Here is a 25926-nt window from a genome sequence, read left to right on the forward strand (position 1 = left end):
CAAATAATAAAATGCTTTTCAGCCCTTATATTCTTGTCGCTAAGAGCCCGCCTCACACCTTCAGACAATTTAGCAAATGCTGAGTAAAGTTAAGCTGCCAGGCGATTCACATGCATTTATTCATTCATATAACATTTAGATGTATTTAAATGCCACATTTTGGCCAATTTTCCTAAACTTTCATTACCATTAGTCTTTCAAACCTAATTCCCAAATCTCCACATCTGAGTTAACTTTTTTCAAATCCTGACCTCTATATTGACCTTATAACTCCTCTCTATTTTTTGTTACAGTGCAAAGCCTAATTATTTAAAATACGTTTAGATATCATCTAATATTAATATTCAAAATTTAGTGCACATTAAACTGTGATATAGAATTATACACTCATAGTAATAAAATACCTAATTCATTATATAATAATCATAATTGATGTTTCTTGCATCTTCTGATATAGATTTTGTGGTGGTGTCTGATTATCCACACTCCCACTGAACTCATTGCTGACTTACTGACTTTGATTATCCAGACTCCCACCCAACTTATTCAAGAGCATTTAAGAACTAATCGGTGACAATTTTTTCACCACACTAAAGTACAAAAGTCAATAACAATTTTCAAAATGGTGGCCCACTAAGAATATCATACAAGAACAATAAATCAATGAAATTTAAGAAGTAAGAAACATCAGTAATGAAACTTTTTTTTTTTTTGCACAAACCTAGCATTACACATCAGGCAACACACTATGTACTAAGCATAACACCTGGGGTTGCTTTACAAATATTTTTTGGTCACATTATGGGCTGTCACAAACTATTTTGGTGATAGACTGCTTTGCCTCACAAATACTTCAATTTTTCAGTGCGAGTATGCATAAACAGAAAGAAGCAATTTTGCTTTTACTAACATTCAGTGCACATTCATTTTGGCACTTCATCTTTTTAATGACTAGCAGTGAAACAACAGCAATATAAAAATGTCACCAAAGAAGAAAGCCAAACTATTTTTTAAGCAAATGAGAAGAATATTCATAATTAAAATCTGTACCTTCCTTGTGTTCACAAAGTTTTACTGAGCAAGTTGTACCTGGGAGTTCAACATTCCTTAAGGGTTAATGAATACTGCAACAACATGCTTACAAATGTTGTCCTATTCACATAGTGGCAGGACAGCTGACTGTGATAACCTTGAGTCTAGGTTATCCAGGAGAAGAAATAGATGCTTTTGTAAGTGTATTCTGTTTCTGTGGCATGGGGATACTTAAAATACAGCCAAGAGGTTTCTGAAAAGGCCAGCAAGACAGAAGATTTGGATCTGATCCCTAGGGGAATTTTCCCTCAAAACAGCATAGATTTGTAGTGTTACCTAAAAGATGCATAGGCCTCAACCAACAACGGCTGCAAACCTTGCCTATTCACCTTATATTAATTCACAAATTTGACCTGATGCTACTGTCAGACAAGTGGATTAAGTCACTACATTTATGCTTATACCAAATGGCATAAATATCCACAGAGATGGGTGAAAATATTTTTTCATTCAGACATCTTTTTGGTAATACCAAAAAGGATTTAATTAACATCATCACATATGAGATACTAATAATTGTCACCACACAGCATCAACTACAGAGGCATGACCTGCTTCCATAAGGTTAATTATGTGTAACTCTACTTTAACCAAAATATGTAAGAAATGAACAATGACAAAAGCTACTGTGAGAAATATCCTAAAACTAAGAATTGGACAAAACTTCAATGATAAATTGAAATATACTTTTAACTCTACCAAGTTCTACTGTACTCCAAACAACAATTGTTTACAAGAAAGAGAAAATAGTTCAAATGCCCTTCTTCCCCTTCATTTGGTTGGAAATTATTTCTTCAACCAAACAAGGAACATCTTCAAATTACCAACACAAAATCTTTTCTGAGGAATAATACCCAGATTAGTTCATATAATGGATCATCTGATGCTCAGTCTACCTAATTACATCATATTATTTAGAAACAGAACAAGCTAGGTACAGCCTTAAAAAATATAATGTATTTTAATATTATATATCAAAACTTACCAATGAGTATTTCATCATCAGTTTGACTGGAACCAATGCAATCAAATTTAAAATTCATCAAAGTTGTGGCTAGACTACGCTGAGCCTTTGATAAAACTGTAAAATTAATTAAAAAAAAGCACATTACACAAAATTAATATGATCAATAATTAAATATATTAAATACAGTTTTCATTTACATACAAGATGAAGGCAATGAACCAATATTAACCAATTGGAGTCATCTACAACTGGCTAAAATTATCCTAGACCTATAATTCAAAGTTCTAACATTTCTTAAGCACAATTTTAAGAGAATTTTATGAAAACATTTCCAACACTATGAGTAAAAGGGTTTTGCATAAGTAAAATTTAATTTTTATATGGTGCACGTACAACAAAAATTAAAGCTATTGAAATACTCATTATTCCTTACATTAGTTATGTAAAGGAAGTTTCAACCTATAGTTGACAAATATTTTCAAGGAGCCAGCTACAAATTTATAAGTGAATGCTATATTAACACACAATAAAAACAATACAATCTAATGATAAATAATCCTGTTTTACAGCTTCTTCCTAAATTTTCTGCCAGGTCTTTGATTTATGTTGCTGGTAGCCAGTGTTGAAAAATTATCTAAACCATCAAACTAGTTCCTTAATACAGAAATTCAGGTAGAATCAGTACATTATTTTATTAATATTTTTTTTGAAAATATTTCATGTTACACATTATATAAAAATTGTCTGCTATTTGATGATGATTTGGTAATTAGGACCAAGGCTCTAAAACATGGTGCAAAAACCTTAGTGAAAGCTGCTTAAATAAGGTCCAGCAGGTGCTCTCAAATTGGTGTGAAGAAAATAATATGTCTGTAATTCTGAAAAAGACAGCTTCACAGTCTTTTCCTCTAATCCATGAAATTTTTTGCCCAGAGCTAAAGTACCAAGATAACTTTGATTACTAACACAAACAAATTTACTTATCTGGGAATGACTTTTGATAAGAACTAAAGTTGGAAGCTTCATGTTGAGCAGCTTACCAAACATGCTTCAAATAGATTTAGTATTCTTAAGTATCTAACAGGACATGGTCCACTCTTAACATTACATTTAATACTTATACCCTGCCTTTAATGTCATATTGCTGTGAAGCTCTCACCACTGCCCCACAATCAGTGGTTAATAAACTTGGAAGTGATGCAAAACCAAGTGATTCACTTGATTACAGGAGCTGTGAAATCCACACCTATCAATGAGATGTTATTGTTGACAGAAAATAAACGCTTCCAGGATATTATGAAAATGAGGGCCTTGGTTCTCTATGTAAAGCTACTGCGGATGGAGGATCTCTACTTGAGGGACTACATAGCCAAACCTAGTAAATTAAAAAACCAATATGGATTTATTCAAAAAATCATGGATCTGGTCCAAAACATCTTAAGATTCCAGGTAATATGTAACCACACTTGACAACCAGAAGCCCTTTGGAGGTGATTAATGTCAAAGTAAGACTACAACTAGTAAAAACCATCCATAGAAAAGAAGAGATGTTGAGCCAAGTGTTTTGAAATGTCTCACTTTGGAGACCATTGTAGCTAGATACCCACCTACTCAGTGGCTGCACATTTTAACTGATGGTTCTCAGTTTGTTATTTTAAAGTTGGGGCTGGTATGTTTTCAAATCTCTTTTCTTTTTACTCCCCTGCAGGATACATTGGTACCACCTTTGATGGTGAAGTAGTAGCCATCTGTATAGCTCTAAAGCAGTTATTAGCTATTCATTCTTTAAGTTTGAAAAGAGTCTTTTTTTTTTTTTTTTTAATGTTCATGCAGACATTCAATTAACTAGCTCTATTGAACACCCAGTAACACCTGAAATTTTGCAATGTTAAGAATTCCTGAGAACTCTCACTTTAAAGGGGAAACAAATTGTCTTCCAGTGGGTGTCTGGTCATTGTGGCCTTTGCAGCAACGAACAAGCAGACTTCCTTGCAAAAAGAGGTGCCACCTTACAACAACATCCTAATGCAGCCATTTCTTATTGGAGGATTAAACTGTTTTACAAAAGTTTATTTACGTCTAATATCTTATGAGACCTTCAGGCCCATACAGCCTTAAAAAGTTCGAGAATGATAAGTTCTTCTCTTATTCCCAATAGTCCAAGATGCAATGTAGTTGCGGCTTTCTGTCTACAGAACATGATTGCCTTGCCACCCACCTGCACCCCATAGGCATTTCAAGTAATCATATTTGCCCATTTTGTAATTCTGGAGAAGAAATGGGCCAGAACCACCTGCTCTGATGCAAGTCCTTTTGTGGTCTTACAGAGGAGTCGAGATACTGGGAGGCTTGAGAGCTCCTTAGGCAATGACTTCAATCTTTTTGTTCTCAGTTCTAGTGTTTGTAACCTCTGTTTATAAGATTTTAGTTCTTTGTAACTTTTTGCCTAGCCATTGCAGATTTAAGAAAAAAAAATTATATAAAAATCTGAACTCTATCAGTAACGTTATAAAATGACACTATATGCACTGCAGGCCATTAAAACTGCAACACCAGAAAGGAATGATCTGACGAACGTCAAAGTCACATGAAAGGAAGAAGAGGTTGGCATATGCAAATAATTAATAATAGGGGGACCGGAAAGTAATGTTGTTTTCTTACATTAAATTCAAATGAATAAATTTGTAAGAAGTTTTTATTTTTAATCAATAATATAATCACCCTTGTTATCAGCAACATTTTGCCATCTAGTATGCCAATTTCAATCCCAGACTGATAAAAATCTATTGGTTTTTGAGTAAAATATCTCAAGATGGCATTTTGAACATCATCCAAATTTTCAAATTTTTTGTCACTAAGAAAATGTTGTAGGGATCGGAATAAATGGAAATCCGAGCGTGAGATATCGGACGAATATGGTGGGTGAGGCAGTACCTCCCACCCCAATTAATTATATTTTTCCAGTGTTTGTCTTGCACAGTGCGGTCTTGCATTGCCGTGTTGCAGAATGACGCCTTTTCCGTTGACAATTGCCAGATAATTTTCGATTAAAGATTGGTTCACTAGATGCAATTGTTCACAATAAAGGTCTACATTAACAGTTTTTCCAGGTTTCAGCAATTCAAAATGAACAATTCTGTGAATACTCCATTCAAACACCCAGAAGCGACTTTTCGGGATGTAAACCCTTTGTAACCCCTATTAAAACTGCCTTTTGAGTTTTGGATTATCATATAGGACTTATTTTTTTTTTCCACTAATCAAACGATCAAAAAATGGTTCTGTATGGTGTCGTTGAAGCAATACGTTGCACGTGATGGATAGGTTGACTTTGTTCTTTTCAGACAGATGATAGAGGACTCAAACACCTGCTTTGCTTATTTTTTCATTCTGCTTTAAATGTTCTTGGATGGTCAACCAAGGTTGGTTAAGAGTGTTTGGCATGGATTTGCTGCCCCTTCTGCCATTAGCATGTTGTTGTCGACATGCGCAGAAATGACATTACTTTCCGGACCCCCTATTATTTCAGAACATTTAGACGACACAGGAGAGAGAAACGACATCTGTATCACTGAATAAAAGAAAAATTGCACAGTGGATTTCTCATTTGGAAAATGCTTTGTAAGGTTGGAGTTTGCTCATAATATCGTGCTATGCCTCGAATAAGAAGAGGAAATGCTTACTACGAAGTTCTGAAATTCAATAGAGGCAGGAACTTTGCCAATCGAAAGTGTAGATTATCATTCCGTGATAACGCTGGTCGTACTGGTCGACATCCAACCACTGTCATGAGAATATGGAATCAATGGGTTGTTGAGGGTCATATTGAACGGCATGCAGGATCTCAACGTTCTCCCGTGACTAACGCCAGAGAAGACAGACATATTATGAGGTCAGCTCTGCAAAACCGTACGACCACATCACGGAGCATTAGTCAGGAAATGGGCATGCTTGCAGCACGCCCAGTATAAGCTCACAAGGTGCGTCAATGTTTGCAGCAGCATGGACTATCAACAGGGTGACCATTACTTCGGCTTCCCTTGACAATGCAGCAAAGAGAAAGACAGCAACTCTGATGCGCCAGATGACAAAGCTGGGTACAGGAGTGGCACAATGTCGCCTTTTCAAACGAATCCTGGTTCTAAGTGCATATTTCGATGGACGTGTGTGGAGTGTCTGAGAACGCATGTAGCCTGCTTGCATTTGATATCGGCATAGGGGGCCCTGCACCTTTTGTGATGGTTTGGGCAGCTATTGGGTACATGACATGCACGTCTCTAGTTCGGATCGACGGTAATTTGAACGCAGATGGGTACATTTCTGACATGTTACGTCCAATGGTTGTGCCTTATCTTCAACACTCCTAAACGCCACGTCCCAACAAACTAATGCAACACCACATGTTCTGATCTTCATAGAGACACACAGCATTTGATCACCGCCCTGGCATGCACGGTTTCCAGATCTGTCACACACTGAAAACATCTGGTTATGGGTCGCTGAGAGACTAGCCCACCACCCCTCTCCAGTTAGTAGGGTTGATGAAGTGTGGCATGGACTTGAAGTAGCATGGAATGAGTTGCCCATTTCTGTCATCCATTTCCAGTTTGATTTTATGGCTAATGGCGTAAGGGCCGTTTTAGCTGCCAGGGGTAGCAGCTGTTTCTACTAATTTTGCACCCCTGTAGACCACCAAAATGCTTACAAATTTAATCAAGTTGTCTTCATGCCATACTATTTACGTGCAATAAATAGCTTTTTTGCATTTCCTTTACTTCATGGTGTTGCAATTTTAATGGCCAGCAGTGTATCTTATCAAATTCCTGATTTTCTTCTGAATCACAGCCCTACACCACAGAGAAAATCGACATAAAAACTTACCAAGACAAAAGACTCAAGAAGTTTTAGAGCTCACTAGTGGCTGAGCGGTAAAGTCAAAGAATACTGGCAGTTCTGACCTGGGTTCGATTCCAGGTGAATGTGTTGGCTGCATGGCTGTATCCATGGTTTTCTCCATGTGTAATATGTATACAAGTCAGTCTCCCTGAGAAAGTCCTCCACCCTGAGCATCCCTCCCCTTAAGCAGATAGTCCTAGTGTGCTTTGCTGCATTCTCAATAAACCAACCAAACCAAGAAAGTTAGAAATTTCAGAGCTTCCAAAATTTCAGAATGAAAAGGGTACTACTACTTTTAAAAACCTTTAAATTTTTCTTTAAGACTAACATTATACACTCATGTCCATAAATTAAGGATAATTCGGAGTAAATCGAACTCTAAAATAAATATATCACCTGTAAAATCACTACACACATCTTCAAGAATCATATGCAAATTTCAGGAAGTAACCAGATGACACCGATGGTACGTCACAATGACGAGAGTGTAAGAGAGTGATATATAAGGAATACAGGCAAAGAAGTAAAATTGTTCGCAGGAACTTTATAAGCATTTCAGTGCAATAACCGAATAGTTATGACACAAAGGAAGCATTTGGATGGTTTTTGATGTGGTAGAATTATTGATCGTCTGGAATGTGGGCATACCGAACTGGAAGTATCAGACGAACTTGGAATTGTCCAGAGTGTCATCTCCAGGCTTTGGCAACGATTCCAAGATGATGGTAATGTGAGCAGACGTTACAGCACAGGTCGCCCCAGAGTTACAACACCGCATGAGGACCGGTATTTGACAGTTACTGCCAAAAGAAACAGGTGGAGCATAGCCTCAGGCCTGTCTCGTCAGCCACTGGTACGACAATTTCAACGCAGGTCGTGTACAGACGCTTAGGGCAGATTGGTCTATATGGTCGTAGACCTGTCAGATGCGTTCCACTTACTGCAACTCACTGTCACCTGCGGTTAGCATGGAGTAGAGAGCATGCATTGTGGACACCGCAACAGTTGGCTTGTGCGATGTTTTCCGATGAGTCCAAGTTTAGCTTGCAGTCTGATTCTCGCCGGACTTTCATATGGAGAGCTCCAGGTACCCGTTACCACCAAGAAAACATCATTGAACGACAGTCCCGGGGTGGTGCAGGAGTGCTCGTTTGGGGTGGAATTATTCTGGGTTTCAGAACTGACCTGCATATTCAAATTGGAACCATGACAAGCCAAATCTATCTGGGACGTCATTCTGGAACAACATGTACGTTTGTTTCGGGGCGCCATGGGTGCACAATTTGTGTTTATGGATGACAACGCCCGTCCTCACCGTGCAAACATCGTAAGTGAATGCCTTCAATCGGAGGATATCACCCGTATGGACTGGCCAGCATTCTCATCGGACTTGAATCCAGTAGAGCACGTGTGGGATATGCTTGGCCGACGAGTTGCAGCCCGTCAACCTCCTCCTACATGTCTACCGGAACTTCGAAGAGCATTGCTTTTTGAGTGGTGTAATATCCCCCAAGATCAGATCGATAATTTGATACTCAGCACGCCTAGGCGTTGTACGGACTGTATTGCATCGTCTGGGAGACATACAATGTATTAACAATCATACTAACTATGTAATATTGGTTTTTTGTAAATAGGGTTTTTTTTTTTTTTTTTTTTTTTTTTTTTTTTGTAATTTGCTCCAGGGAGAAAAAATTGCTAATTTTTGTAATAATATCAAACACATAACACTTTTTTTTGCTCTTTACCTTTAGCTTAATAAATAAGCTTTACAAATAAGTAAAATTTGTTTTGCTTCTAACTCTTCCTTTGCCTGATTTTGCATTATCCTTAATTTATGGACATGAGTGTAGTTTTCTGCGTGATCACAAGTGTTTGATTTGCACAAATAGCCACGAGCACAAGGAAGCAATTATTCACAACAATTATCATACAGATAGACATACAGGAGTATGATGAGCCTTTTCATAGATAGATGATATCAAATGAAGTAGGATATCAAATACATTAAAGGATTTATCAAATGGAAAACAAAAAGTTCCATTTGCAGCATGCTGTGTTCTATAAGTTCCTAAAAAAAATGAGTAATTGAACTGCAAACATGATGAGAAAATCACAATCAACAAATACTGTGAGCAAGCAAATCCCCACACTCAGTACAAAAATTCAAGAAAAATCACTAGTTTTGGCCACCGTAAAAGGTGTCATCACTCATTGTGATAGCACCAAACTATGTACAACCCAAGCAATACTATGCACATTGAATGAGTTAAAATGAAAAAAATCCTCTAGCAACCACCATTTTCTCAAAAGCTTGCTCTTTCAAATTTCCATCAGTTCCTGCCACACTGAATAAGTTGAATAACTTGAATTATTTAAAAAAATCAGAAAATGCCCACTTTTGTGGTAAAATATGTATGTGGGAACAACATTACATATAAATTGAATATACAGTGCATCCATAAAGTCATGGTTCACCTTTGTTTGGTCTAAGGAAAGCAACAAAACAAGATAAAAATGTGAAATCTTCACCAAACAAAAGGAAAACTCTCCCAAGTTTCCGTAGTATTATGTGCAAGCATGTGCACACACAGGTGATGACGCAGCACCCCGAAATGCGAAGGAGCAGATCAGCCCATCCACGCCAGCCAAGATGTGGACCATACAGAGGAAAGTTTAGTGTGTTCTGTGGCTTGCCAAATTCGAATCTATGACCAAAGTGCAATGTATATATTGTTGTGTGTACAATGAACCGCCACCACATAGAAATAACATTAATCAGTGGGATAAGCAGTTGAAGGATACCGGCAGTTTGTTGACTAAACCCCGTTTTGGCAGGCCATCGGTCAGTGACGAGTCTATATGGAAGAGTTATCTAAGAACCTCTTACAAATTGCAGCTGTTGCACGCTATCAAACCAACAGATAGACCCAAATGATTTGCGTTTGCTACAGATATGCTTCATGAGGTCGACAATGATAACCGATTTCTGCAGAAGATTGCATTTAGCGATGAGGTAACATTCCCTGATAGTGGACATGTTCATCGCAATAACATCCGAATATGGGTTGCTGAAAATCCTCCTGCCTACACAGAGTACGAACGTAACAGCCCTAAAGTGAATGTGTGGTGTTGCTTGATGCTTGATAAAGTGATAGGATCATTTTTCTTTGCAGAGTAGACTGTGACGGCATGTCTGGAGCCCACATCAAACTGCACTGAATAGGTATGAAACTTTAAGAGGTTTTCTTTTGTTTGGTGAAGATTTCACATTTCTATCTTGTTTGGTTGCTTTTTTGTGACTGATCAAAAGTGCACCATGACTTTACGGATGCACTGTATATATAGCCTAACGGCCCGTCCACACGAGTACGTTTGTGACGTAGTTGACGAAATTTTTTTCCACCGGCATACATTTGCTTTATGCAAAAGACGCAAAACTGAGTTTGCTTCTGTTCAGCTTTTATGTCCATAACGTGAACGAATAGCCAATAGCCGAACGAGTTCTTATCACGTGTCATAATCGGAAAATCTTCTTGCTTATTTCAATATGGCGTCAGAACCACACAGAGTTAAGTTTTTGCTTAGAAATAAATAACTGTTTACAGCAATAAAATAATTAGCATTGTTCACGGCATCCTCAGATTTCTCAAACCATATATATTGGTATAAATTTCAAATTCTCATTAAAGGGGAAAAACTGTATATATATAAAGCAATGATCCGACCAGTATATCCATATGCTTCACCTGTTTATAACACCGTAAGTAATAGGAACCTAAATAAATTACAGTTTCTACCAGTGGCGTAACTAGAACTCTTGGACCCCTATGCAAAAATTTTTCCTGGGCCCCCCCCTCAATAAATTTAATGTGCTTAAAAATTAAAATTAAAATTTTTAAAAAGTTAAAAAAAATCAAGGATTTCACGAGCCAGTGTTTTTATGATGAATTTTATTACATCTGGATTATTTTTTAAAAAATAAAAGCACATCCTTAGGGAACCAGTTGAAAGGTAAGTAACATCAAGAAAGACTAAAAAGGAAAATATTTTCCCTTGATCAACTGTGAAATTTGCTTTAGTCTGGGTATTTGATATCAGATGATTTTAATCAGTTATTTAAGACTTTTCGTGTGCGTGCGAGAGACAGACTTTTCTCTCCTTTCACTGAGATACATACTGATAATAAATGAATAAGTCTACATAAAAAAAGGAACATGTCACGTAAAGTATAGCATTAAGAAAAGTATGAAAGCTTAGTTTTACGGAGATTTTTATATAAAATCCAAGAGGTTTTACATACAAATATGTTTTGAATTTTTATATAAAGTCTGCACCAATCTAAGGTTTTTTGCTTAATTTAGCAAACCTAAATAAATTACAGTTTCTACCAGTGGCTTAATAACTGGTTAAATTATAAAACTTAAATAACTGGTTATATTATAAAACATTGAAAACAATATATTCTGTGAAAATAGAAGAGAAACACGCCGAGCAAAACAAAATTAGTAACACAATAACCTTAAATTTGGTGTAGATTTATGTTAAGATCTTAAACAATTTCTAGGGCAAGCAGGTTTAAGACCCTCTTCGTCAGACGTAAAGAAATCTACAAGACTGAAGAATAGTCATATTTTTCAATTGCGCCAAAATATGTGTAAATATTTATTTTTGAATGATTTTTTTTACCAGGGTAACAACTTTTATTTTATAATATTAGCTATAATTTTATAAAAGCTCCTTGCCTTCATTTCCGAAAACTCTCGAACATAGTCAGAAAGATCAATTTCCTTAAGTGTATCTTACTCTATAGAAATTAGAGCAAGATTTGTCAGACTAGTCTCCGTCATAGAAGATCTTAAACAAGTTTGTATGTATTTTAATTTTGGAAAATATCTCTCTCCACTTGCAACTGTTATAGAAAAGGACAGAAAAATTCGAAGTTCCACTCCAGTATATTTGCAAAATATTCAAGATTTTATACATATTCTAAAATGACAAGGGGCTCCGCTCCAGGAACAATGTATTTTGACAGATCTTCCAGTTCATCACAAAATTCCAAAGCGTTCAGATTACTGGAATGTTTATTTGTGAGTTTCCATTTCTAGTCTTTGCGTCTACTCAAAAGTTCTCTGAAAGATGTTTGAGGGTTCCTACGTCGTACAGGAAACTGTACCGTAGTATGCTCCGTATTCCCAAATAAGTTAAAATCTTTCTTCTACAGAACGAATAGCAATGTCTAATGTGTAGAAATACAGTTCTACTTTAAATTCCTCTTCCAACACTTTGTAGGTTTTCATATGAAGCCTCGTACCCAAAAAACCTACGTCGCCTTAGGGTATGATGGACTGGCTAAAGGAAGGGTAAGATTTCTAACGTTTCTGCCATTTACTTTTCTTCGGAGATGAAGTCTATTAAATTATTAAATTATTATTATCACTTCTACAACTTTCTAAAAATGTTTTCTCATTCTGCAGAGCTCCGACAGCTGACTGTAGATTCGTTTTTATACTTTGCAGAATTTACTCGTGTGGTTTACACGAATGAGTATATCATGCCAAATAGCAACTGAGACGAGAAATTTTAAATTTTGTCTGCCAAGCTATAATAGTACAGAATAAATTTCCTCCACAAATAAAAAAAAAAAAAAAAAAATGAAAATATAAACAATGATTTGTGTTAATTTTTATTTACTTTTTGTTTAAATCTTTAAAAAATTTTGCAAAATTTGTAAAAAAATAGCTCTTTCTTTAACGTTATTTTATTGGCAATAAAACACTGAATAAGATGAAAATAAAAGAATAAGAGCAATTAACTTAAAAAATTTCCACTTAATTAACCAAACAGACAAAATATTCTGCTTCTGTGCTATGTTTCGGGGGAGGGAGCGCCATATAAGTTATCCATGAAATAAATATATAATGAAAAGGAAATGGATAATCAAGCCAGAAACGAGACAAGGTTAAAGCCAGTGAGAAACTTACTGCAAGTAAATGGCTAGAGGGGCAAAATTAGTTCATACGAAATTTACAAAAATATCTGAAAGCTTTCAGGTTTTACGTAACGCCCAAAGGGGCATTTTTTTAAAGTTTCGTGTGCTACTTTTATTTATTAAATATCATGTTCTTCCCGCTTAAACCATTAAATTAAATTCAACAGCAATATCGCATGAGCATATCTTTAGAATTTCCGATACACAGTCTCGCGCACTAGCGATACTTTTTTTTTTCGTAAAAAATTTCCATTGCTCGCTTTGAAATCGTTGAGTTTCTTAATCAAAAACATGTTAAAGAGTTATAAAATATGAAATCGATAATAAAACAAATTTCAAATTCCAAATTCAGGCTTCCAGATGCCCATATTTGGTGCAAGATTACATGATTCAAAATTGGATGGCTCTAGGTACTGTTGTTTTACCCCAATGCGAGAAATATAGATATGTTTATGCAGATTTTTCATTATTTAATTTCTTTAAATATAACACAGGGCTGTAATATTTAGTGGCAACAATTTGAAAAGTGAAACGATACTTATAGTGAACCAACGTAAAATGCCAAAATGAAATTAATAGCCTTTTGGTGCTAAAAATTTAGAACTTTTAGTGTGAAAAATCTAGCGCAAATGTAGCTAAGATTGATCAAATTTAAATTTTTAAAATTTATTGTTTATACTATCAGGAGAGAGTAATATGCTTGTGAAAAAGATTATTGCAACCAGTATAAATATTTAACGAATAAAAATTAAGCAAAATAAATTGATTTTTTAGTCCAAAAAAGGTGCAATTAGCTCTGTTGGACTATTATTTTCCTTTTGGCATTTTGCGTTGGTTCACTATAAATGTCCGATTCACTAGTCAAATTGTTGCCACCCAATATTATCATCCTGTGTTATATTTAATGAAATTAAATAAGGAAGAATATGCATAAACGTATCTATATTTCTTGCATTGGGATAAAACAACGGTACCTAGAGCCATTCAATTTTGAATAACGTATGTTTCCACCCGAATATGGGCATTTGGAAGCCCAAATTTGGAATTTGCTTTATTATCAATTTCATATTGTGTAAAACTTTAACAAATTTTTGATTAACAAACTCACCGATTTAAAAGTGAGCAGTGACAACACCCTACGAAGAAAAATAATCGCACGGAACTGTGTATCGGAAATTCTAAAGATATGCTGATTTTAAAATTATTTTGCGACATTGCTGTTAAACTGAATTTTATGGTTTAAGTGTAAAAAACATGATATTTAATAAATAAAGGTAACACACAGAACATTAAAAAAACACCCCTTTAAACGTAATTTAAAATCTGAAACCTTTCAGATTTTTTTCTGAATTAATGCTATATTAAATTTTCAACTCATTTTATTTTTTAAATGTTTTTATTATATTAATTTCCTGAACTAAAATCTGGAAGGATTAATGTAAAAATTTATTACAAGAAGTTTCTGATTAACTAGCTTCTGTAATGTATGTAGTTTCTGTGTGATTAATCTTTGCCAGGATAATCCGAAAAAGCATACAAGTCTTTAGAGGTTAAAATTGTGCACATTGATATTTATTAAACCTGGGCTTAATTTAGGAACTAAAGGTCCTACTGTAAGCCATCAAGAACAGTGAATGAAAAATGATTATAAATTAAACAAATAAAACAAGGAATAATTAAAATCAAATAAAATGTAAAGTTAAAAGGTATGTTTTAATTTTAAAACTAATGGTATATAAAGAAGTAATAAGCAAATCGTAAAACTTATATGAATATTGAAACAAATGAAAAGTAAGAAAATTAGTAAGACAGGATACGAAAGACAAAAGAAAGGAAGATATTGAATACACACATATACAAGCAAAAACATATCTCGGGCAATTTGGAATTTATATTTTGTTGACTTTTATGCCTGTTATCAAATTTAATATTGCTTTAGTTTAGTTTTTCGCATCATTTTAAAAATCAAGGATAATGCAAATTTAGAGTATTTAGAATTAAACACTTTAATTTAATGATAAAAGAATGGATTGGATTGGACTATTTAACTATGGCAAAGCACACGAGGGCTATCTGCCTAAAGGGAGGGGTGCCTTCACGGAGAACTTTTTAAGGGAAACTGGCTCGTATACACATTACACATGGGGAAAACCACGAAAACGCCCATGCAGCCAGCCCGTTTGTCCGAGGATTCGAACCTCGGACTGAACTACCAGTGTTCGGCGTCTTTACCGCTCGGCCGTTGGTGGGCAATAAAAGAATGAAAGGACATAAGAAAAATTTGTATTTTAGTCAGAATTACAGCTATAAAAAACGAAGATAAGGGAATTACAGATATTTAAACATACATAAGCACAAAAATTGACAATTAAAACTTTTATATAATAATCTCAATATTAATGTATTGCATTACTTTCCTGTCAATTACAATTTAAGCTGCAGTATAGTTTTCATTGTTTCTAAGCCATATAATTAAATTCTCAAATAAGAATGTTTCAAAAATATTTTAAATGTATGTAATAAAACACGAAAAGCATTAATATAAAAAAAGTTTTCAATAATTTCAGACACTTATTTCGTTTGTTAAACGAATTGTTTATGTTTTGAATTATTGGAATTCAGATTTGCCGATGAATTTGCAGTTCGAAGACATTACACATTAGAATTACATATCAAGAACTTTAAAAAAAAAAAATCATGTTTGCATCATCTTTTAGACAAAACGCTCAGAATATGTGACCTATTTCGGGGATCACCCAATTTTTTAGTGTTGTTTAAATGACAATTTGGTTTAAAGTACATTTGCTTTGCTCTTTATTTGTAATTGCTTTTGAATTTCGGATTTGCATATGATGGCTTTAAACCAATTTGTTTTTTTTTGAAAGGTCAATTTGCATAATGAAAAGTTTAATGATTTTTTTGAGTAGTCAATTTGGCACAATGTTATGTTTTATTTTTTTTCCCAAGTGTTTCGAAAGCGTGTAGAGAAAATTCTCATACATTTCAGATTCGATTTTTTGGTTTTATATCAATTTTAATGTCTTAAATGAAAATTTAACTGATTCTTTTTACGGTTTTAGATCTCAAATGAACTAGGACAATGAAATATGTTTTCAAAACATATTAATCGACTATTATGAAGCTTTAATTCATTTTCTCCTGATGAGTTCTGAATTGGAGTTTCAGTAAAAGGAGAATAATTTTTATAATTCTGTATGTTTTCCCTTTTGCATTTTTATTTTTCGAGTTTGTGCTACTATGAATTCTTATTTTAAATTTGTTTAGATATTGTGTTAAACCTCTTATACATGGTGCAGTTATTTATAGCGTCAAGGAATTGCCTTCCTTTGATTCCAATTTAATTTTAACTTTAGATGCTTTAAGTTTATTTTACTTCAATCCTGCAGCTATAGCGCAGGACAAGTTAAAAAAAATTTGTTTTTTTATTTTTGGCCTGTCATTATGTTTCTTAATGTATGGAAACATATATTTATATTTCATATTTATTATAAAAATATTTCATGTTAATATAACAATACGTTATTAATATTAGAAGACATTTGCATTGTTAATGGTGATAAGTTTGGATTTTAGGTAAATGGATTAAAAGTTTAGTTAAATTGAGTTTTTAGTAAGTTTGAAATTATAAGAATTTAGTTTATGTAATATTACAAATCAATAACTTACCTTTATAATGAAGAATTATATTTGAGATCCCTTCCAAATTTAATTTTAAAGAAAAACTTCTGTATGCTCTCGATGTAGTGATGTAGACTAGAGAAATGTCATTAGAATACAAGCAAGTTCAGTTTACTGTTCTGAGTCATCAGCCAATTACAAGTATACTGAAGATAGCATTTCACACTTCAACGCAGCTGTTTAGCAAAGAAAGGGACACCGCCTCCACCATAAATTTCCAGTGTCTTTTCAAGTTGAGTCACAGTAAAACTGTCATCTAAGATTTTACTGTAAAGATGTCCACTTTCCTTTCTAAAAAGCTGAAACATCTGTTTTTTTTTTTTTTTTTTTTCCAAGTCAAATTCTACTATTATTATTGTCATATTCCAAAGACACATAATACATGACCTGCAATATTTTTTAGCATTTCCTTTGTACTATAAATGTATTTCAGTTAATGTATAATTATTAAATATTTAACAGTAAAAATTATGGATATTCGAATAATTTTAGGAAATTCTTCCACAAGTTTAGGATGAAATAATAAACAAATTTTATTGACCTGTATCCAAAGAGCTTTGAAGGTGACTGTGTAATATGTGAAATGGAAATTTTAAAATTAAACCTTCCAAGTTTCAAGTTTCCAGAAATGTTTAATAATTTGTAATTAAACTTATTAACACTAACGTATTTGAAGATGAGTACTCTGTCGCATAGATTCTAAAATTAGCATAAATAAATACTTGTTTAGGAAACAAGTATAAAGTTTCTTCATAATTACTAAAAATAAAGTTGTATGAAACAAGTTTTGTGCACTTTTTAGAGAAATGTGAAAAAAATCATTTAATGAAAATAGTTTTTTTTTTTTATCCCCAGGTGGATCAAAAAGCAAAAATCAGTTAGGAAAACAAAAATCACGATATATTTTAGGAGCATTAATATTTTTGATTATTATTATATTTTTTATTTACGTCTGAAAACAACTATTTCTGGCTCAGAAATTTATTACGTCAGATTTCCAGTTTTTACATTGCTTATAAATTAAGACGTATCATTTTTATCTTAAACATTAATTTATTAATGACAAAAATATAAAAAATACATATAATGTATGGGAACATATATTAACGAAACCCATTTATGTCTTAGAAAAGCTACACAGTGGTGCCAAAATGAAAGAGAATAATGCGAAAAGGGATTTTATGAGTGAAAATCGCATCATTTTCCACTAAAACGTTTTAACTAATTTTTTTTTAACTGCGAAAATTATTGAAATATTGCGCTAAAAGTGGGAGAATTCTTTTCCATTCGTCTGTGTAGTGAACATTGTATTGTAATTCGTGTTCTTTCAGATGTTGATATGCAACTTAAAACTATTAGGTCCAACGCTGCCATTGATATGCTTAATATTTTCAGTAATTAATTTATCGAAATTTACGAAGTAGTATATACTTTTAGTCGTATGATGTCATTTTATTATCATTATTATATTATTATTGATGATTTCACGTACTGAATGCTCTGCGCAAAGTAAAAGTAAAATAAAAATTAAAATAAATTAAAAGCAAAAGTGTAAATTTTAAAGTTCCATTTCAAATAACGGCCCACTAGCGGCCGAGCGGTAAAGTCACTGAACACTGGTAGTTCGGTCCGAGGTTCGAATCCCACGAACGGATTGGCTGCATGAGCGTTTTCGTGGTTTTCCCCATGTGTTATGTGTATATGAGCCAGTTTACTTTAGAAAGTCCTCCACGAAGGCATTCCTTCCCTTAGGCAGATAGCCCTCGAGACTTTGCTACAATCAGACACACACACACTTTTTCATTTCAAATAACGATTAGAAAGTACTCCATGAAGGCGTTCTTCCCCTTGGGCAAATATTCCTCGAATGCTTTATTATTATATAATAATTCAATTCAGTTCCGTTTAAATAACATACAAATTATTGCACATTACTGAATTCTAAGCTTAAATGTTTCACGTTGTTAAAATGAATTGTAATTTATTATATTTTTTCAAACGAAGGGAAATTAAAATATTTCTTTCAAAACAAATTTAATATATTCAGAATTATCTTTTACAGATTAGTGTGAATTTTTGGTAGATGAGTAATTTACAGACTAAGAAACACCACAGCTGTTCTCTTTCCTAAAGCAAATCAATTTACGAGTTCTATGCCTTCAGATTTAATTCTCGTTTAGGAATTTTAAAGAATTCTTAACCTGCACTTTATCTGCAATGTGAGAATATTTTGTAAATTTTGATATGAAAAATACGATAAATATTGATTTACTCATTATTTCAAGTAAAAATATTCATCCATTCCATTTCCCCTCCATAAGTGAAGAAGAAGTCATGAATTTCGATAAATTTAAGGAAAAAAATTAACTGGAATATTTGCCGCTTAATGTTTAAGCAACCAGAATGAAACTTTGTGTTCTTTGTTGAAACACAACAAAACCCGTTGAATTGGGATTGCAAAGGGAGTTAGCTTTGTCGCATAAAACATGGCCCTTTTTTCTTTGACCTTGAATTCATTCAAAGATCCCTAAGAAACGGGAAATCTCTCTTTTCTAAATGTGGTGTCATAAATTCTTTGCATTTCCTGGACGAGGACACCATTTCGACATGTGGGTGGGGCAAAGTCCTTTCATGCCATGACTGCTCAACTTACGTCAATGATTTTGTGTCTTTAAGAAAGGAAAGCATACATTCTGGAGTTAGCAATTGATACTTAGGAATGATTTTCCCCTCCAGATTATTAGTCTAAAAAAGAGAGGGAAAAAAAATCAATCCGCCTTTAACTTTGCCATTTTGGAATGTTTCATACTTCTAAAACCAAAAATTTCCCGTCCCTATACCCCGCTTTCTGGTGCGACCTCACCGTCGTTTTTTACATTGTGAGAACCATACATTCAAGCATTCTAGGTAACGTTGTTTCGTCATAGTGCGAGAAACATACATACATTTATGCAGATTCTTCCTTATTTAATTTTTTAAAAAATAGTACAGGGTGAAATTATTTGGTGTCAACAATTTGAAAAGTGATACGCCGTTTATAGTGAACCAATGCAATACATGTTATATTAAATTGTAAAAATCATTCACATTAATAAATTCAATTTCAAGCTTAATATTAGTCCTGATTTTTGGACTTGGGTTTAATGGAAGTGCTAGTAACAGATTCAATATATGAACAAAATTAAACGCTTCGGAATGGCATATTATGAAAATTTCGAACTGCAAATAATATACCACGTTTCCTCTTAATTTGCAAAGGTCATTCAAAATATTAAGTACCAGAATCCTGTTTAGTTACTTCTTTATTCATACTTAGAAAATGTGTCTATTAATTATTCGATCATAATAACAAAGTATATAGAAACAAATTAATATACAAAATAATTACATTATAATAAATAGTTACAATTAATTTTCACCCCCCTGTTGAATTGGGATTGCAAAGGGAGAAACCTTTCCTTCAGGGGGTCGCCTTTAAAAATTTTCCGGTAAGAAACTAAGAAATACAAAGGAACTTTTCCTATTTTCTGCTGACTCCTATGCCTGAACTGAGATAGGTCACGAAGTTACTATTTGATAGTCGAATGATGGAATATTAACTTTTGCAAACACTGAATTTAACTGTTTCATGTGCTTCCAAGGGCCCCTTTTCTGCGTCTTATACGGAACTGCGTCACTGCACCATATAGGAAGAAGGCCCTGAAAAACTTAAAAGAAGACGAATTCTATTATATTAAAATAAGAATTCATAGTAGTACAAACTCTAAAAATAAAAATGAAAAGCGAAAGGGAAAAGGATACTTTTAAGTTTAAACATGTAAATGTAGTTCAGCAGGACATTTAAGGGCCCCCTAAACCTTCAGGCCCCTATGCGACGGCATTCCTTGCATACCCTTATTTACGCCACTGGTTTCTACGAAAGCAAAGTTTCTGCCTTACAAAATTTTCCTTAATTTTCATAAATATTCGCTATATCATGTGTAATAAAAAGCTCTATAAATATCCCAATATTAAATACACCAAAAACTAACTTCAGCAATATAACAACTTCTAAAATAAAGCAGTTGACTGTGAAAGAGTATTCAATAAAATACAATTATGAAATTTTGGAGGAAAGTTACAACTTGAGTCATACCGCAATCAATTATTGAATATTAATTAAATTACCTTTGCAGTGACTTCTACTTGTTACATTATTTTTCATAAACATTGCTGTCAGCTGAGTGGTCAGCGAGCTGGATTGCAAATGGAAAGGTGGCGAGTTCGAACCTTACCCGCAGACAGTGTAATTAAGTTAGCTTTTCTCATTTTTAATGTGTTTCTTATATTTAATCATGAATCATAATATTCTATATTCTTATTTCACCAATTATTATTACTGTTTTCATTTCTTATTTTATTCATTACTATTACTGTTTTTAATTTAGTTTAAAAATGTGCACTGCAAATAGAAACCCTTATGTAATGATATATCTGCATCTCTTGTATAAATTATCTCTTTATTTTTACTTTATTGCATATTTTATCCTGCACATAATTTCTCCTAAACTGTCCAAAGTTTGTACCTCATTCTAAATTCAAAAATAAATAAAAAGAAAAACAAAAGCAAAAAAAGCTGAAAGCTTTCAGATTTTACATTACACTTTTTTTCTTTTTTTTTTTCATTCACAGGCACATACACATTTCGGGAGCATTTGGGCTAGCGTCACATTGTGCTAAAAATATTTAAAAAAGCAGCATACCTTTAGAAATTTAATTGGATGAACATTTTCTTCTAATTTATTTGTGCGATAATATATAGAAAATAATCAAATTATAGAAAGCTTTACTTATTACACAGATTACTTTACATATACTCACGTATCACACATAAAAAAGCAGACCTAGGGAAGGGGGCAGTTTAAAAAATATGAAGTTAATTTTATTATATGGTGGATAGTGTATATAAGAAGAATTAAGTAATTTAATTCTCTTCATATACTGTATTCCAAACCAATTTTATAAATCCTAATTTTCATACAATATAGAATCTGCAAGTCTGTCAAACTGGTCGATACTCATCCTGAAGTAATAAAATAAAAAAAATAAAAAAAATAAAAAAATAAAAAAAAAAACAAGTAATATAAAAAAATGTAAAGTCAATTCCTACTTAGGTCAACAAAGAAAAATTTTAAAATACAAACAGAACTTTTTTAAATTAAAAAATTACAATTTTTTTAATATGTGAAAAAAGCTGTATTAGCATCAAGTGTCATCCACAAGTTTAAAAAATTGTATTTGAGCTTGAGTGGATGAATAAAAAGTATTTTATTAACGACTGAAAATTTGAACAAGATATAGGGAGAGTGTGAGCTAATAGTAAATAATTCCAGATATTCATTTCGCAAACGAGACAGTAAAGAAAAAAAAAAAAAAAAAAAAAAAAATCTCTTTGAACAGGTCGCTCTAAATAAATCTTTTGGGCCCATTCTTGCCATTTTTTGTGGTTTTGCCTCTGCTTAATGATTGTACTTAATAGTAAAGTTTCAGCTATCAAAAAAATTATCTGATTCGGACAACTTGCCGCAAACATATAGAAGCACAGGGAAGTAACAAGATACAGCTCCGTTGATGCTATATTACAGCACCACGTGTATTTTTGTGCAAAATAATTCTATTGGTTAAACGCACTCTTCGCAAGCGTACTCGTCTGGACGCTATTTTGCTGGTAACGTAAAAGCATGTTCATCAGATATGTTTCGAGCATACTCGTGTGGACAGGCCTTAAATCATGTTTTCAAGACATAAAAAATGCACTTCGAGTTTTATCAGTTAGCCAACAAGAACAGTGTAGACATAAGTGCTTCCCCTCCCCTTATTTGGCCCATGGCTGTAGCAGTTTGTCAGATATTTATCTGTAAGTTATTGCAAATGGAAATATAAGGACATGTTCATGAAACTTTTAGAGATCAAGTAACACATAAACACCATTATATCAAAATATGGAGTTAGTCTATATTTTAGGGTACCCCTTGGAATTTATTGCTAAGTTGTTGTTTCATTTATGGCAACCTGAATAGCTGAATGTTATGGAAACCCCGTTATGATGTGATTGGTTATAATGTCTGATTGGGGAGATTTTGACTGATGGGAAAATATTTATAAGGGCTTACTTAGGTATGGATGTTGGTTAGAAAGCATGTTGCTTATTTTGCGCTTTACACCATAAAATGCCTGTTGGTGGTAAGATTAACCTGAAGTTTCTGACCATTTTAGAAAAATTGGAAAAGAAAACATCGATTGACTGGTGTGTAAATGGAAATTTAAATGGCTTCATTCACCTCTCTGTAAATTACTCAGCGAGATTTAAGGATTTCGAAACTGGAGCTCATACCAACTCTATGGAAGGTATGTGGGGTGTAATAAGAAGGTGGTGTATTTAATTATGGCAATGCACGCTAGGCCTATCTGCCTAAGGGGAGGGATGCCTTCGTGGAGAACTTTCTAAGGGGAACTGGCTCGTATATACGTTACACATGGGGAAAACCACGAAAATGGCCATGCAGCCAGCCCGTTCGCAGGATTCGAACCTCGGACCGAACTACCAGTGTTCAGCGACTTTACCGCTCGGCCGCTGGTGGGCGTAATAAGAAGGGATTTCCGAAAGAAATGCTACCAGCAGTACGGAGGATACTTTTCATTTTTACTTTTATGAATTAATGTTGCAATGACAGTATGTAGATTCTATTTTAGATAATTTTAAATAGTTTTTACACGCTGTTAAGGAATTTCATGTGTCACACATATCGAAGAAACATAAATTTTTAAATAAGGTAAGTCTATATTTCCTTTTTGTACTGCTTAGATTAGGTAACATGTATTTCCATTCTTATGTTATTTCCTTGTTTGATTTAAGGTGCAGTTTATTGAGTTTATATATTTTTTGTTTTAGTTATGTTATGTTTTGGATGCCATTTTACTGGGGATGGCAATAGATGCAAACAGTAATGGTGCCAAAAAATCACCATGAATATATTTTTACCAAATATGGAAAGCTTTTTTTTAAAATATACACACATTGCAAAGGTCTAACAATCATCAGGATTTCAGCAACTCCAGATCTGAAAATTTTCTGGATTTTAGATTATCAGTTTAAACCTAATAAGATAACATGCAGAATTTATAAAATTAAAAATATTAAATAGTTGTTTATGAAATAATAACCTTGCCAGCTTAAGAAATGGCTCACACAACAATGTTTAAAACAATTTTTTTCTTTTAAATATTAATAACTGAATACCAAACAATGTGGTAACCTTCTACACTGACATTAATTACATTTAGTGATTATTACAGACTTCTGCTGGATGCACAGCGAAGTGTTGAATGTGTTGATGAGAAATTTAACAGAAATTTCTTTCTTATGCAAAATATATATTTTGTAAATTAGGTAACATATATATTTTGTAAATTATAACCATATGCCAAAATATTAAATTGAGTGCTGTTTGAATTCAGAATAACTGATTGATAGCCTAGGGCTGGCACAGCATTTGACCTAAAGGGTGTCAAAATATATTTAAAAAATGTACTTTTCCGTTTTGCTGGTGCAGGCGATAAAGTCGCCAATAATGGTACATCTGATGCCAAACGGAATATCCTTGCTGGTAACCTTGTACACCTCATTTTAAAAACAATTTGCAGCTATTTCTTATCAGATTGATTGTTTCTTTCAATACTGGCATACTATTACATAGAATTTTTATCAGATAGTTACAATTTTATGCCCTAAGGCCATTCGTGGTATGAAATAGTCAAATAGAATGCAATCACACCACTCACCCTAAGGCAAAAATATAGAAAAGGCAAAGTCAAGGGCTAAATTCATCAATTCTAATAAGAATATAGTCAAAAGTCGTTAATCCGGACTCGTCGGGACTTCGCCGATTCCGGATTATCGATTTTTCCGGATTATAGATCATCAGTTTAAATCTCGTAAGATGGCATGCAGAAATTCTAAAATTAAAAATATGAAACCGTAATTTATGAAATAAAGAACAATTATGATCTAAAGGGTATCAAAATTTACAAAAAAAAAAAAGCTTAATATTTATTTGTTTACTTTATTAAACATTTCTTTCAATGTAAGTTGTTTAAGTTGCTTCATTTTATGTGATAATACTTTCTCTTTAATTCTATAAACAGACATAATTTCTTGTTCAGTTACAAAGTCCCGCTGTTCAAGTCCCGTTAATTGCTGTGCCGAGAATACCGACTAACTTGTCAATCGAAATTTTTTCGTTTTCACTAACCTCTCTGTCATATTCTTCATGCCTTTATCCATTTTTTGCAGCAATTCCACTTTTTGTTTGTTGGACATCGAAACATACGCTCGTTTTGTAGATCCTTTAAGTTCCAGCATCGGAAATTCTATTTGACATAATCGAAAGTTCAAGTTTACTTTTATAAAATTGCTCTTACAGTCTGCAAAAAATAATAAGCGGGCTCCAATTCGAAGATTAAGGAACAACGCAATTATTAACATTAACTGAAATAGATAATTTTAGCTTACACCGTCCGTTATACATTAAACGCGCAGGCGAAAACGTATTCTGCACTTGCGCACACGCATATGCGCAGTAGTCAAGGTCTTACGCGCATGCGTAAAACGCCTGTGCGCATGTGCCAACGCGGCGCATGCGCAGAAAATTTTTAGCTTTGAGGTCCAGATTATGGGTGTCCGAATTAACGACTTTTGACTGTACTAGCGAAGTAAAGCACTGCGGTTTTACATAATTTCTGAGTAAGCTATTTGCACGAAATGAAATAATTCTTTCATTTAAACTTGTATTCCAAATTAAGATTTAACTTGAAATTAATGTAGATAATTAGAGAGAATTAGATTTTTGTAGCATAGTTTACGTAAGATGAGATCACTTGGAGTCCCGGGATATGAACCGGCGAATCAGGTTGTTCAACCATGAAAGCATAGTAAATTCTTAAATTAATGTCTTTTTACAAATTTATTGTATTTATTTACTGACGTTTTACAAAATTTTAAATGATATTAAAATGTTTATGCCTTCAATATAAAAAATTCTTAGAACTAACATTTGTTAACATTTTTTATGTCTATACTGTATGTTGTCGGCAATAAAGTCTGATTGGCAAGATTTGTGCCGGCGAAACGGAAAAGTACCAAAAAAAAAAGCTCAATTTTCATTTTGATTGCTTTATTAAACACTTCTTTCAAATACTGTTTCATTTTTCCATGTTAATGCTTTCTCTTTATTTTTACTGT

General features: G+C 33.4%; 1 protein-coding gene across 1 annotated transcript in view; it reads right to left on the bottom strand.

Moving 5' to 3' along the window:
- Window positions 1-25926, bottom strand: part of LOC118188001 (rho GTPase-activating protein 26-like) — a 187672-nt gene that overhangs the window by 156604 nt on the left and 5142 nt on the right. The window contains exon 2 of the mRNA XM_085809677.1: window positions 2078-2173. Within this exon, the coding sequence (XP_085665803.1) occupies window positions 2078-2173 (96 nt within the window). The remainder of the gene's footprint in view (window positions 1-2077; window positions 2174-25926) is intronic.

This window comes from Stegodyphus dumicola, chromosome X2, assembly GCF_044657685.1.
Source record: "Stegodyphus dumicola isolate Sdum_Otavi_A_Nest chromosome X2, ASM4465768v1".
Lineage (NCBI taxonomy): Eukaryota > Metazoa > Arthropoda > Arachnida > Araneae > Eresidae > Stegodyphus > Stegodyphus dumicola.